The sequence below is a fragment of the Electrophorus electricus genome, chromosome 6 (assembly GCF_041902795.1).
Source record: "Electrophorus electricus isolate QZ-2024a chromosome 6, ASM4190279v1, whole genome shotgun sequence".
Lineage (NCBI taxonomy): Eukaryota > Metazoa > Chordata > Actinopteri > Gymnotiformes > Gymnotidae > Electrophorus > Electrophorus electricus.
In genome coordinates this window covers 27,117,629-27,131,545 of record NC_137502.1, presented here as the reverse complement: position 1 = coordinate 27,131,545, position 13,917 = coordinate 27,117,629, and the positions used below count along the sequence as shown (strand labels likewise).

At 43.1% G+C, this 13,917-nt stretch overlaps 2 protein-coding genes across 3 annotated transcripts; both read right to left on the bottom strand.

Moving 5' to 3' along the window:
- Nucleotides 1-460: 460 nt before the first annotated feature.
- On the bottom strand, nucleotides 461-13,801 carry rab27a (RAB27A, member RAS oncogene family). 2 transcript variants are annotated; one of them, XM_027021373.3, is made up of 6 exons: nucleotides 13,720-13,801; nucleotides 6,201-6,370; nucleotides 4,726-4,811; nucleotides 4,073-4,176; nucleotides 3,685-3,808; nucleotides 461-2,351 (listed from the first exon to the last, which is right to left on the bottom strand). In XM_027021373.3, the coding sequence occupies exons 2-6, from the start codon at nucleotides 6,351-6,353 to the stop codon at nucleotides 2,150-2,152; spliced, it is 669 nt and encodes a 222-aa protein (XP_026877174.1). In that variant the 5' UTR covers nucleotides 6,354-6,370; nucleotides 13,720-13,801; the 3' UTR covers nucleotides 461-2,149. The 2 variants fall into 2 exon arrangements, with proteins under 2 accessions (XP_026877174.1, XP_026877183.1); XM_027021382.3 differs by lacking the exon at nucleotides 13,720-13,801 and adding an exon at nucleotides 12,520-12,749.
- Nucleotides 13,085-13,859, bottom strand: pigbos1 (PIGB opposite strand 1). The gene is made up of 2 exons (XM_027021395.3): nucleotides 13,720-13,859; nucleotides 13,085-13,518 (listed from the first exon to the last, which is right to left on the bottom strand). The coding sequence occupies exon 2, from the start codon at nucleotides 13,454-13,456 to the stop codon at nucleotides 13,229-13,231; it is 228 nt and encodes a 75-aa protein (XP_026877196.2). The 5' UTR covers nucleotides 13,457-13,518; nucleotides 13,720-13,859; the 3' UTR covers nucleotides 13,085-13,228.
- Nucleotides 13,860-13,917: the final 58 nt, after the last annotated feature.

Sequence of the window (13,917 nt, the reverse complement as noted above, 5' to 3'; positions counted from 1 at the left end):
GTTTTCCGCGCGCACGTCCTCGCGCCCGTACAGGCGAGGAGGTTAGACTCACTAACAGGGCTGCAACACGGCGGCCATGGCGCCGCCTTAAAGCCTGCGTGTTCTCTGTTCCTCTTCTTCCCGGGAATTAGGAAACGGATGTAACGAGTTGGTATTCAATTACACAAGCGCACGGTGTTACTCCACGGTCATTCCGGATGTCGGATATCTCCCCCTGCCCCGTCCCTGCACATTTGAAGAAAACCATCTTCCGCTCTGTCTATTTAGCAAACTTTCAACCGTTTACTTTGGCATGTAAAAGAAAGGGCTACCCACATTTTCTCTTACGCAACGAAAATACGCTTTCCAATAGTAGGGCGCCCTCGTGCGGCTAAAAGTTGAAGCTGTATTTTATTTTCATCTCAAGCTAAAACATTGCAACATGCGAAATGTCTAAGGAACGAGTCACACACACACACGATACCTTTTTTGTGAAGCCATTTTAATAAATAATAAAATATATTTATTTTCTGAAACATAGATTGTGGATCCATATTTGGCATAGAGAGTGTTTGGCATGGATGCAGTGTTAAAATTATGGCATTAGGTTAGACACTTGAGGTACATTGGTGTCCCTGTCTTGAGTATACTATCAAGTAGTTTGTATTAAGGGAAGTAATTCAATAACATTCACTCACACTTTCATCATTACCACAAATTCAGTAAAGGCATTTTACAGTCTAGAGGCAAGTCTGGTCTTACAGTTAACATTCAAACTATAAGGTCTAAAATACAAGACTCCATATTGCAATCAAACAAACTGGGTCATGACACTGAAAATAACCTTTGCGTGATAAAACACAAACATTTGTGGATAATTCTGTCCAATACATCTAAACTTAAATGTGTAGCAATTTGTTCCATTACAGCAGAAGTGAAACTTACAGCGGACACTGGGCAGCCTGGTTTAGAAACATCTCTGTGCCCACACGCCCGATTTGCCTTGAGCTGAACTAAGTGAGCTGGGTTCAGGGAATCTAATTTGCAGTGAAGTGCTGGTGTAGAGCATCAAGCAAAGAAACACTGTTGAGTTAGTGGGCCAGTCTGTTCAAACAGAACAGGTGCACAGCAAGTGCCCAAGAGTGAGACATCACTAAACATTTACTATACAACAAATCATCTACTAAATGTAATGTAATGATTTAAATGTGCCCAGGCCATAGAATAGAATAGTACAATAAGGTTTAAAAAAAAAAAAAAAAAAGAAAAAAAGAAAAAAAAAAGTGACGAGTTGAAATGTGTCCATCACAGCAGTAAAAAGCACTGAATGATGTTATCCATTACAGGAGATTCCTGGGAATACACAGGAATAGGAAAATGGATCATGGATCTTCTAGCTTGTCTGCGATGGACATAGTGAGTGCAAGAGAGAAACTCGGAATTGCACATGAAAGGCACTAAAATGACTACGATAAAGAATGAACGTCTCCTAACCAATCTTACCATTTAAAATCCACGCAATGCGAGGTTTCCAGGAAAGCACTGTTCGGAGTTCTGCCTCTGAAATTATTTTCAGTGCAGAATCTCCACAGACGTGGACTAAAGCTTGAATGAATCTATCCCAGAAATCTGGTGTATCGTGTTTTTTATAAAGCACTATCACACCTGCTCTCTCGCCCCCTTCTGCAACTGCTCACCTTATCATCCATCCAAATATATATATTAAACTCATCCACACAGTTACACTCCAGATCCCCACACAGACCAGGCACTGATCAGGGCATTAACATGCCAGTGGCATTACTGTTTATGAGGGTGAATGCAGTAAGAACTTTAGCACATGGTAACAGATTCAGGGAATCAAAGCCTGAGTGATAGGATATGACCTAGTGACACAGATCGTCAGTAAACGGAGAGTGCGACTTACCCGAAGGCCTCATTTTAAGGTGGTACACGGCAAATATCTCTCAAATACTTAAAGATCCTAACGATTAAATAATTTTGGAAAATGCATGTCCAATTGCAGTATTTTTAAGACCATTTCTTTAAGACATTATTCACAGGCACTTGCGTTTGTCTTACGTGCTATCAGAGTGGTGTATGCAGAGTGTGGTGGTTGTACCAAGTGGTCACTAACAGAATGACAGGCTGCAGTGGCAGCGGGTGGCCACTAGCAGGAGCACTTGCTCTTGTCCTGTGTCGGCGGTTCAACCATTTCACTCCCGCTGTGGCCGTTGGAGCGCAAGGTGCCGTCGGGGATCCAGGACCGGTCCACACACCGCTCCATCCGTTTCATGATCAGATCCAGCAGAACCTCGACTGCGCGACCCACATTCTCGCCGTTGGCGGCGCTCGTCTCGAAGTATGGGATCCTGAGAGGAAGGATGAAGGGGTTAGGTGGTAGGGAGTCATCCAGACGTGCATGGGGGGAAAGGGGAAAGAAAAACAGGAGAGTGGTGTGGCCCAACAACCGCAGTGTTTCTCAATGCCTGGCTCAACCATCATCTACACCTTTTTTGTTACTATAACTGCAGTTCAAATGTTGACCAACCTTAGCATTTCTTTTTAAATCACATTTCTTAGTCATTTTATGAGGAGAGAGAGAGGTGGGGCACTACTTCCTCCTACTAAAGCAAACAGCAAGTGTAAAAAAAAGGGTTAGCATTCTTGAGTCACATACCCCAAGGCAGCAATTAACTAACTATGACAGTGAAAAACTGCTGAGAGAGAGAAATGGCAGAGGCAGACATGCAGAGAGAGAGAGACTATGATAAAGAATACAAAACAACTGAGATCAAGACACTTTTGTTGACTACACAGAAAAGAAAAAAAAAACATCCCCCGATATGAATATGTAAATCGTATCCCTGGCCAGATATGAATATGTAAATCTACATTCCTGTAGATGGAATTTTCATTATATTCATTAGTCAATTTGCTATATACAGTCCTTAGTGTTTTCACTTTTCAAACGTCTAGCACATTAGCAGGTGATCAACGCCACTGGTCCAACAGCAAATATGCATGTGTATGTCGGCTTCTGTTTTTGTGTTAATGTGATATTCGTTAGCAGTGGCAGGGAAAACCATTTAAAAACACATTTGATTTGCAGGTACCTGGAAATGTGTTCACATTAACCTCTCCAAGTAACAGTTTTACTAAACACATCCACTGTTCTTTTCCAAAAATATACAGATATTCCACTGGAAAACAACACAGCCAAAATATGGCACGCAGGTTTCCATTTCCAAGTGCACAGCTAAGATGAAGACACCTCACATTAGCTTGGTAAATATTGCCATTTTAAAGTTTCATGAGATTAGCTTGCCATGGCTTGAACAAACACACTAAAGCCTCTGCCCTCTAAGCAAACTACAGTCAGGCAACACGTCTCCAAAGCAACCCCAAGGGTCTGCTCTCAGAAGGCAATGGCGCTAGCATGCTAGTAGCAGTAAAACTGGTAACAACGTTCCTGTGCTCCAAGTTGCACTGATGTTTGTCTGGTTGGAGGCATTGTCTAATTTTCTATTTGACTTTGGTCATAAGCACCTAACTACATGGGCAAATAACAGTTACCTGATGTATATTTCCAGTGAATTAGTCTGCGAGTCTGATGGATTCCTTCATATTTACATTGCAGATACATAATGTTAACAGTTGCCCATTAGATGCGTTTGCGCTGCCTTAACCTGTATCCATTCTCACCCGTATTTCGCGGCCAACTCTCGAGCTTCCTCTTCCCTGACGGCCCTTTGGTCCTCCAGGTCGCACTTGTTCCCGCACAGCACAATGTCAGGGTTCTCACAGTATGCGTGCATCTGCAACTGACCTGCACAGACACGGCGAAGGAAACGACTGAAAACAAGAACACGGGTACTGAACTCCAGGCTACTGAAGCACTGCGCCTGTCAGAACTACAGAGAAGCTGGTATAGCTGTTCAGTCTTCAACTCGTCGGCTGTACTGACCAAAACACGTTCTACATGCGTAATCGCCTTCAGGATTAATATGTACACGATACAGTATGAGGAAGGTGGTGCATGTCTAATGGGAGTTTGGATCTCCTGGAACTGGAGATGCTTTGGTATACGCACTCATCCAGTTCCTAACGTTGAGGAAGCTCTGCTCGTTAGTCAGGTCAAAGAGCAGCAGGAAGCCCATAGCGTCTCTGAAGAATGCCGTCGTCAAACTCCTGAACCTGCAACAGCAGTCAGAACCACATAACTTACACACACACACACACACACACCTCATAACTCCCACAGACCTGGGCCCACACCTATGTTGCATTATGAAACATTCTGGAGCATTCTGATGATTAGCAGGTTGCCTGAGAATATTTCAGGAAGTGTAAAGCCAAATAAACCACTGTGATTAAGGGAGAACATTCTAGAAACATCTCAGCACATCTACAAATGCAGACTGGAACATTTCACAAACCCAGTGACTGCCAGGTTCAATGTTGAGTAACTGCTTTACCTTCTGGAGGTGCATCACCCTCAGAATGTAACAATCCAACCCTATTCCCATCAGACTCAGTGATTCAAGACCTTATGACAATATAAATATTAGAGCCAGGCATGGTTAAGGGTGGGGCTGTGACCAGGCGTGGAGAGAGTAGGGTTGGAACTACATAATGCAAGCTCTCCAGATTGGGGCTTCCCTGATCTACCTGCTGGCCATTTTGAGAGTCCTCAATTTTAATCCAACAAATTAAAAATATTCATGTCTCTGTTAATGTTCTCACCTTTCTTGGCCTGCTGTGTCCCACAGCTGAATGTGAATCCTCTGGCCCCTCACTGTTGTACCATCAGTACTGTTGGATTTGTAGACCTGAAGGACATTTTGTGTGAGCTGTGAACCTTGCAACAGCAACAGCACAGAGGCAACTGTCTACTTTAGGTCTTGAAAGAACAGTTTGTCATAAACATTTATAAATGGTGAACAATTATTCAAACCTGGCAGCAACAAATCAGTATAATCATCTCTTAATTCAGTTCAAAATCTCTGGTGGACCACAGTGCTGTAAATGCTACTACTTCAATAATCTCTACAAATTTACTGCACCATTCTTCTCCTGCTCAGACAACGTTAACTACCCAGGATGTAAAAGAATGTAGACCCACTCTCCAGTAATGATCCATTATGTGTGCTGCCATGATTTGGGGTTTTATTTGGATTGTATCGAAGTCCTTCTGAACACAAGCTTTTAAAAGTGTCCGAAACATGATGGACTGCAGAATTAAGTCCACCTCGCTCCAAATGTCTCGTGCTGCTGTTTGAGTTATGGGACCAGTCTGTTTGTTCTCTGGGAGGGAACTTGGCTCTCAGAAGAATTGCTCATGCTTTGTGGGAGTGGACCCAAACATTTTTTTTTATTGCCCTTTTCTTTTCTTTTTTGGTGCACTGAAACCTATCATACAAGGCTGAAAAAGGCAAACCGTCATTCATGGGTGCATTTTAAAATGTCTCAGATTTAGATATTTAAAGGTGTTTGGGTATACCACGGTTTTGTTTCAGGACACCACTGTAAAATCAGGCCTTGTGTTTTAACTGAAACAATTCCAGGCATAAACAAAGGGACTGGACTGAAGTAGCATTCAGTCCACACCAGCTCTACCAGCCCAGCTCAAATTCCAACATAGAATCTGCTTACAGTGCGTTTCCTCACATTTGAAGAATGCTCTAATAAATCAGCATTTTCCCCACATTCTAAGAGTGCTCTAATCAGTACTGCAGCATGGCTCCTGAACTAGGAAGCATCATGGTCGGATTCAGAGTGCAATCTCACTGTTCTTCTCTGTTCTGTTCGGTTCTTCTGACTCAAAAGCATTTCCAGTTTCTTCGCTTTAAAAGCACATGACGGTGTCTCAGGGGCCCAGCGAACAGGGCCTCCTCCTGGGTTTAACAGGTGCCTGTTAGCTAAAGCGTGAACGGAAAGGATGTTGGCGTGGACCAAACAAAGCTGCTGTGCGTGTCTGAACTGTTCCTTCCCAGTGCAGCTCCCACGCCTGAAGCAGAGGGAACAAGTGTGCACTCCAGGACCCTCTGGAAAGCACCTGGAAGAACTGATTTTATGGTCTAGTGGTGTTTCAGAGGTGTTCTAATCATGTGGAACTATTCAACAACACCATACACCAACTAGATCCACCAACAGCCAGAATACTTGCCTTATTTTTGGTTTACAGAAAACTCTGTTAATCTGAGCTTGCAGACACTCACCACACGCTTTTCTCTGAAGTCTATGCCCACCGTGGTGATGAACTTGGAGTTGAACTTGCCATCTGTGTACTGGTACAGGAAGCTGGTCTTTCCCACCCCAGAGTCCCCCAGAGCCAGGAACTTGATGAGGTAATCATAGTCCCCATCAGACATAGTGAGAGCTGCTTGACCTAACACACACACACACACACACACACACACACACACACACACACACACACACACACACACACACACAATCCTGTAATCATTGTACCTCCTTTTTAAACATTATTGTATGGTTTTGTTATTTGGTCTACACAAAAACTCACTACAGCCTTTATGAATGTTAAGAAAAACAATTTCATTATCTTTGCATGGAAACAATTTGCATCTTTATGGAACACAAAATTGTTCTGCAGTGATCTCCTGGATGGCTGGATGGAGGAACTCTGACGGTTCTGCCTGTCTGGCCAGGAACAGCTCACTATTCTGGTTTAAAGATGTTACAACTAAAAGACTATAAAATTCATTCATACTAAGAAAAAAGTCCCCAGTGTACAATGAAATGGACAATGTTTTGTTATGTGGTAACTGCAGCACCATGTCTGGCTACGAGCAACATGGCCAACTGGACTCAATTAAAACCGATTTGATGGAATGCAGTTTTAATCTAATTTCACTTAATTTAATCAAAAACAACTCCATGGAATGCAGTTTTAATTTAATTTAATTTAATCTAATCAAAAACAATTCCATGGAATGAAGACTTCATTTCTTCACTTTGTTGCAAACGTATACAAAAGGACAAAACAACATGAAAGAGCAAGGAAGCACCGCCCCTCAGTCATCTAATTAGCGTGAACATGACACAGTAACAGGAAACAGAACCTCCCGATCTGCACAGAAAGAACATTTCAGACATTTGAGAAAGCCGTTTATCTGCATTTCTTGACCGCGTGAGGCGATTCCCATTCACAGGTCACGTTCCCCACTCTGGAGCACCCCTCTGTCTCCGCAGCAGGAGCTGAGCCGGGAAGACCCATGCAGAAGGACAGACGCCCCCTGCGCTTGATTGCAGTCAGGAGACTGTCTGCAGGACTGGTGATGTTACTGTAACTGTGTAGATTTAACGAGCACACCATTTAAAATCCCATAGAAACGGCTTTCTTCATGAGGAGTAAAACAAGAATGTGAGCTTTCACCAGCACCACAGCCTGCCTGCACCTCCCAAAAAAAAAATTCCAGTTAAATCTCAGGTGTTGAATTACCACCTGCAATGCAGAACACTGGGATCACGCAACAGGACTAGAATTTTGACCAAAACCACAGAGAGATCATTCATAAAGAAAAGTCCTGATGAGCCTGGAGTCTTAAGGTCCAGCACTCCAGATTACAACTTTAAAAATTTTTTTTCTCTCTCTCTCTCTCTCTCTCTCTCTCTCTCTCTCTCTCTCTCTCTCTCTAATTTAAAAATAAAAAAAAACAGCTACATTGCTTGTTTTGAACAGGTTTCGAGTCTCTACAAGACACTGTGTGTGAGGGCATCTCAGGGTTCAGTGGCTCAGACAGGTGATCACAGATAATATCAGTTTACCTGACAAACAACTGGGAGCTGTTGGATCTCACACCCTCAGGCTCTTGCCTGGACAAGCACAGGTATGGCTCCGAAACCTCGGCAACGCAGGAGAGCTCACACAGTGTTCGCATAAAGTGGCAGCAGGCCTCACACAAAGAGCAGGAGCCACGAGGAACAGTCAGATGACTATGGCAGGAATGGGAACTCACACAAACCTTGCATTATAACCTCCCAGCACTGCTAACCTGCTTACGACCATAATCTGATTAGAGGCTGAGGTCAAATAAAGACACACACACACACACAATTTGAAAGTGGTTTTAGAATGCTACTATTCTCCAATTCAACTCAGACTTTTAAGGGAATAAACTGAACGCAGTTCCATAATTGAAATATATGCCCTGAAACCAAACAATAAAGTTCAGTAACGATCGGTAAGGTTTATCTGTTGAATTGGCTTAACTGAAATCAATATGTGAAGCGAGTCACAGGTTTACCTGCACCACAGTGTAACTAAGGACAGAATCGAATGGTTTTCCTCCTGGGAATTCCATCGCAATCAGGGAAGTGATGTGGAAAACATACAGGGGGCAGAAGGGAGAAGGAAAGTGAGAGTGCAAGGCTCCATTTTAGAGGAGCTGAAGCCGGAATGTCTAAGAGTGCAGTGGACAGCACCGGGAGACCTGAGCTTCAGAACGCATCTTCTGTCTAAAAGAAGGATTTCGGTTATTAATCACATTACAGACTAGTTTGGCATGCAGCAGGTTTGTGCGTTCGCTCACTATGTTTCACTGAGGACCGGAGCCAAATCCATATTCACCAGTCTGGTTCCTTCACTGGTGATTAATGGGGAGTGGTGTGTCTATGCCCTCCTGATGGTGTACCAAAGATGTTAAGAGGACAAAACTGATCAGCATTTGCTAGAGGGGTGAGTGGCCAATGGATTCAACTCAGACTGATACAAGACTGGCTAAGTGACAAACACCACCACAGCTCTGTGCTTGTGCAGCAGGTTGTGCTAAGAGAGGAAGCGCACAGTGTGAACATCTGTCAGAGCGCAGCACAACTGTCAGCACCGCCAATCAAGAACTAATGAGTCATGTTATCTGTGGACTCTGTGGAGGCTGATGAAGGTTTAAAAAAAAAAAAAAAAAAAAAAAAAAAAAAAAAAAAAAAACCTGCAGCACATCACGATAATGGTGGGAGAAATTCACTTTTCACTTCCTCGGGAAGGAAACGTCACCGTCGATTATGATCGCACATTCAATTTTGTTTCTTCAACAATCAAGTGCAAATCGAAGCGATAAACGCTAAAATGAAACTAGACGAAGCTTTTTGTTTGTGAGCCGTCGCTTTGGAACACAAGCAAGAAAATTAGATCATGTACATTTTTACTTTCTTCTGAGGAGTGATGGATAATCCTGCTTTAGCACTGGCACTGTAACGTAATCCAAATTTAAAAGTGGTTTTCCTGAATATGGATTAGCCTAGTTTAGGGTTAAACTGCAGAACGAATAGTAAAACAATGCAAATCATTTATAGTGCATCTTATTTAGGCTGTAAGCGTGACCTCACCCGTATTCTGGTTCTTACTTCACTGCTCTTCTGACGCAGTTCCCTGTTTGTGTGCTACACTTGAGCCGGTTCAACTGCCCTGGATAAATAAATGTATATCACTGGTACTGACTTTAGCCGATGACGGTGACCGCCATTTAATGTTTCAGTCATTGGTGTTGGCTCATCAAACTGTCGATCATTAGACATGACTAATCCGACTGCTGGTCTGACTGCCGACTACCAGCGGTCGATCATCACTTCTGTGCCAGTGGAACAGACGCAAGTGCAGTGGTCCATTCATGTGTTGACATCAGCGTGAGGTCACATCTGTGGTTCCAGCGAGGCTGAAGCAGACCGGTACTCACCGTGGCATTGCTCAAACAGCCAATCCCTTTACTGCCCCTCTTGTTTGGAAACCAACGTGGCATGCTGCTGTGGCACTGCTAATTCTGCAGCCAATTAATATGCAGATTACAAGCAGCTTGGCCAGTAAGAGCCAATCTGGTCTACACTGCAAACCCAAAGCAGACTTGTCTAATCTATCTGAAAGATTACTAAAGGTAATGCAGACATGATAATCATTCATGTAGTAACATATGGGGGTTGGGCTCACACAAAAAAAAAATAATAATAATTAAAAAATAAAACGTTACATAGTCCTTAATTCCTTTGACCTCTTGGCCTTGCTTGCCTTGTACTGCGAGTCAGACTAAAACAAGGGCTAAAAATTAAAACATGTGAAAATAAGTCTGCCAACTTAGATTAATGCAAAAGCATTCATCTTAGAAGCGTCCGTACAAAAAACAAAACTGACAATACGTCCAGTCTAGTCATCTTATGTGAAGCTCTTATTTGCTACAGGACATCACGGCCGACGGTGGTTTGACACATGGTACATCCTAACCCGACAGCCCAAACATTAGAGTGTAGCGACAGGTACTAATGGTTAAAGGGGTTTCCTGGCGAGGCCAAACAGAGGGTTTATCTGAGTACAAGACTGAACTCAGTCAGCATGTGAGGAAAAAGCCAAAGAAGAACCAGGTGTTGTCAAGAACACCATTTGTCATTTTTAGTTGACAAGAACATATCAGGAAAAGAAACAATTTAACCTCAGAAACTGCAGCCACATATATCAAAGTATTTAAAATATGACCATATCCCCAAAAGCTGCTCCAGAAACACTTTTGTTTAAACACTTGTTGCAGACTACATCTAGGTTACAAATACTGCGGCCCGGTCACAAACCAGGCTCGTTTTCCCCTGCCAAGAACGGTGTGTCATCGTCTCCCTTCCAACCCCAGATGGACATTGTGATGCAACGGGATGTCTAAAGCAGCCAGAGACTGTCATCACTCCTTCTGGGCGGAGACAGTGGGGGGGGACTGGTCCCACGTTAATGTGGGGGGTGGTACCGGGGGCAGGTCATATGTAAATACTGCTTAACTTTAACTAATGTAGCTTTAGCACACTAGCCAACTAGGTGTGATTCAGAGCACTGCACAGGACAGAAACCATACTGATTAATGGCTTAATGTAATAATAGTGTTAAATAAACATTATTTGTGTACCAGCAAAGACGCAGTAATGCAGTAGGATGCGTATTACTCACCGCAACTTTAATGCAATAACAAAAGGTGCTATTCTCATCTGTTCTGTTCTTATAGAGGAAGCTACTTTGTTAAACAAAATATGTCAATGCCATACTGAAGCTGTCCCAAAAGGCTTCAACTAAGTCTTTGTCCTGTCTGAAAGATTTACAAAAACATCATTATTTAATAATTTTGAAGAACGGGCATCTGTTGATTGGTCATGTGACAGACAAACTATTTACGCTTCCCCTTCATTAACTGCTGATACATTTGCACTAACCACTGCAAGTTGTTTGTGTCCTTTCACACAGATGCAGGATCAGGTCCCTCAGCTAAATCATCATTTACATCATAGGATAAGGCTGTTCTTAGACCAGTGGAAGAAAGGTGTGGCTTCCACAAAACCATAGAGGCTGCATTTCTTTTGGCAGGGGAGAACATCCTGGGTTGTGGCACATGAACCTCTCTCCTCTAATGCCCATCAGCTGGTCCTCATGTGCTCTGGGCCCCACATCATGTGACCACCGACATCCTGTCCCAGCCCCAAACCCAGGACTGTGGATCATAATCCATACTCGCACACTGAAAGTACAAACTAGATCAACAAACTCCTCTCCCTCACAGTTTACAAAATTCAGTATAAAACAGCACAGCGCTGTTTTCACTTTGAGAAATCCCTGTGTGGTCATGTTAAACGTCTCCCAATACACTGACCACTGAGCAGAGAAGTGACCAGACTAGGCTGAGAACTGGGAAGGAGACTGAACAGTTAAGCGTAGGATCAAGGAAAGGTCCATCATTAAGATCAACAGATCTGAGCCTAACTGCTGTGCTGCAGGCAGACAACGAGGTTCTGCGGCCAACAGGCGCACGACAGCGAGTCTACTGATAAGCTGGTAAACACAGTGCAGTTTGTAACAGTCCATTACTTATGTAAATGCATAAAACACGGCACTGCAGACTTTTAAAGCACAAGAGAGATGCTGGTGGAATTCGACATCTGTAATCAGGGCGCTCTCATAACAAATAAAATCTAAACTTTTTTAACATCTTCGTGTGATGGTCTAATACACGTGTGATCTCAATTTTCCATGAACAAGAAACGGGGCCTACAGTGTGGAGACCAGCTCTGGGAAATGTTGGGGGTCACATAACCGCAGGCTTGAAGAAAGCTTAATAACTGCAGGGGTCTCGGCTCCAACCGCTCGAGCCCCGTGTAAAATACTAACTAGTTCGGAACATACGGCAAGACAGAGTGGGAGAGCCACGTGTCTTCCGAGGAAACATGATCCCCTTCAGCGAAGTAACACACCTGTAGCCGAAGAACCTACTGCAAAATCTTTGCGCAATATACTAATCAATTTGACAAAAGAAGCTAGTCTATAATTATAGCCATGACAAATTAGCCGAAAAGAGATGCAACGTTTATATATTCTATGTATTTTATTTTTAAAAAATCGTTAGTAGCGTAAACTCAGTCTGTCTATAAAATATGCTTAGATAAGGTCTTGAGGCTTTAAATAAAAGTGGTGTTGGCCTCAAACCAGCAAAAAGTTGCAAAAATGGACAATCTAAATCTGCAAACCAGCAATCCGTAAGAAATGAACTAACTTACCAGACGGTTACCTTAGTCGACCGATACTACAGAGGGAACTGGTTCTCCAAAACAAAACTGCTGACACTTCGGAAGTAAATATCAAACAAGGACTGCAGGCTACTTTCTCCTAAATGAAGTTTCCTCCGCCTCGCGCGCCCGTGCATTTGATGCCGCGCGTGTAGATTCTTTGTGATTCTGGATCGATAAGAAAACACTTCCCGTTTAATGGCTCGAGCCCCTCCCTGCACGCAGGATGTCGGACAGCAGCACAGCGTAAAAACAAACGGCATGCATGCACTGTTCACTTCTTATCCTTTAAACACGTTGTGTGTGCTTTCGTTTTTCTTCATAATGTTTATTCACATAAGAAACAAAATAAACAACTCATTGTATTGTTAAAACATGAAAAAGGTGTTGCCATCACCCGTTACATTCTCGATGCAATTTATAAAAGGTGAGTCTATTACGCCATCTGCTGGTCAAATTGTGTACAAACTATAATAAAAGTCGCCAGGATATAAAATGATGGCTGTTTATACTAGAGTGGCTCTGGATATACTTTAGCTAAATGACTGTGTCAAACTTAATCATAAAATAAATATTTTATTCAGAAGCTGACAAAGTGGACAGAACTATTATGTACATATACACGTTAATGTGACCGACCTAATGTTCTAGTAACGGCAACCCCAAGGCACCCCGCGACTTCCGAAAACAGTCATGGGCTTCATTTGGCAGCTGTTGATGGGTTCATAGCACTAGTTGCCTGTTTGGCAATATTTCCTTGTTCGTCCACATCCTGTCCTTTAGTTCCAGACCGAATGTCCTGCTCATACGGTTCACTTGTTGGTTTTCTGAAATTCTCAAACGCGGGTTTGTAGATATAAATACCCCCTCCAACCCCGAGCAGGGTTGCAAAGGCGATCTGATTCAGTGGTATCCGCCTGGGAAACATGGCTGAATTTAAACTATTCTATAGTCCACTATGGAATAATATCCAGTTTAGTCCCAAGCGTCCTGAAAAGAGGACAGATTTAGATGGTTAAAAGCATGCGGGTAAGAGACCACGGAGGCCAGCTAAACGTCTAACAGTTACGACTGCTGCCATGCTCCTGGGACGTAGTAGCTACAGAGAAATTAGCTAGTAAAGCAAACACAGCCTCTTTACACTTTAACATCTAGTACTTCTGCATTCACAATCCCTCTATGCAGTCCTACCTAGTGTGCTCCAGGCGACCACCAGTACTGAAGAAGGGTTGGACTTTTCTTAGCAGCTACAGATCCAACTCCAAACGTGCGTCTTCGTGAGGACGGAAGGTCGCGGATATGTACGGCAACACACAAGAGACAAACGTTAGGCAATGTAAACAATGATATTTACAGGCTACCATTTTAAAATAGTTTACATTTAACATT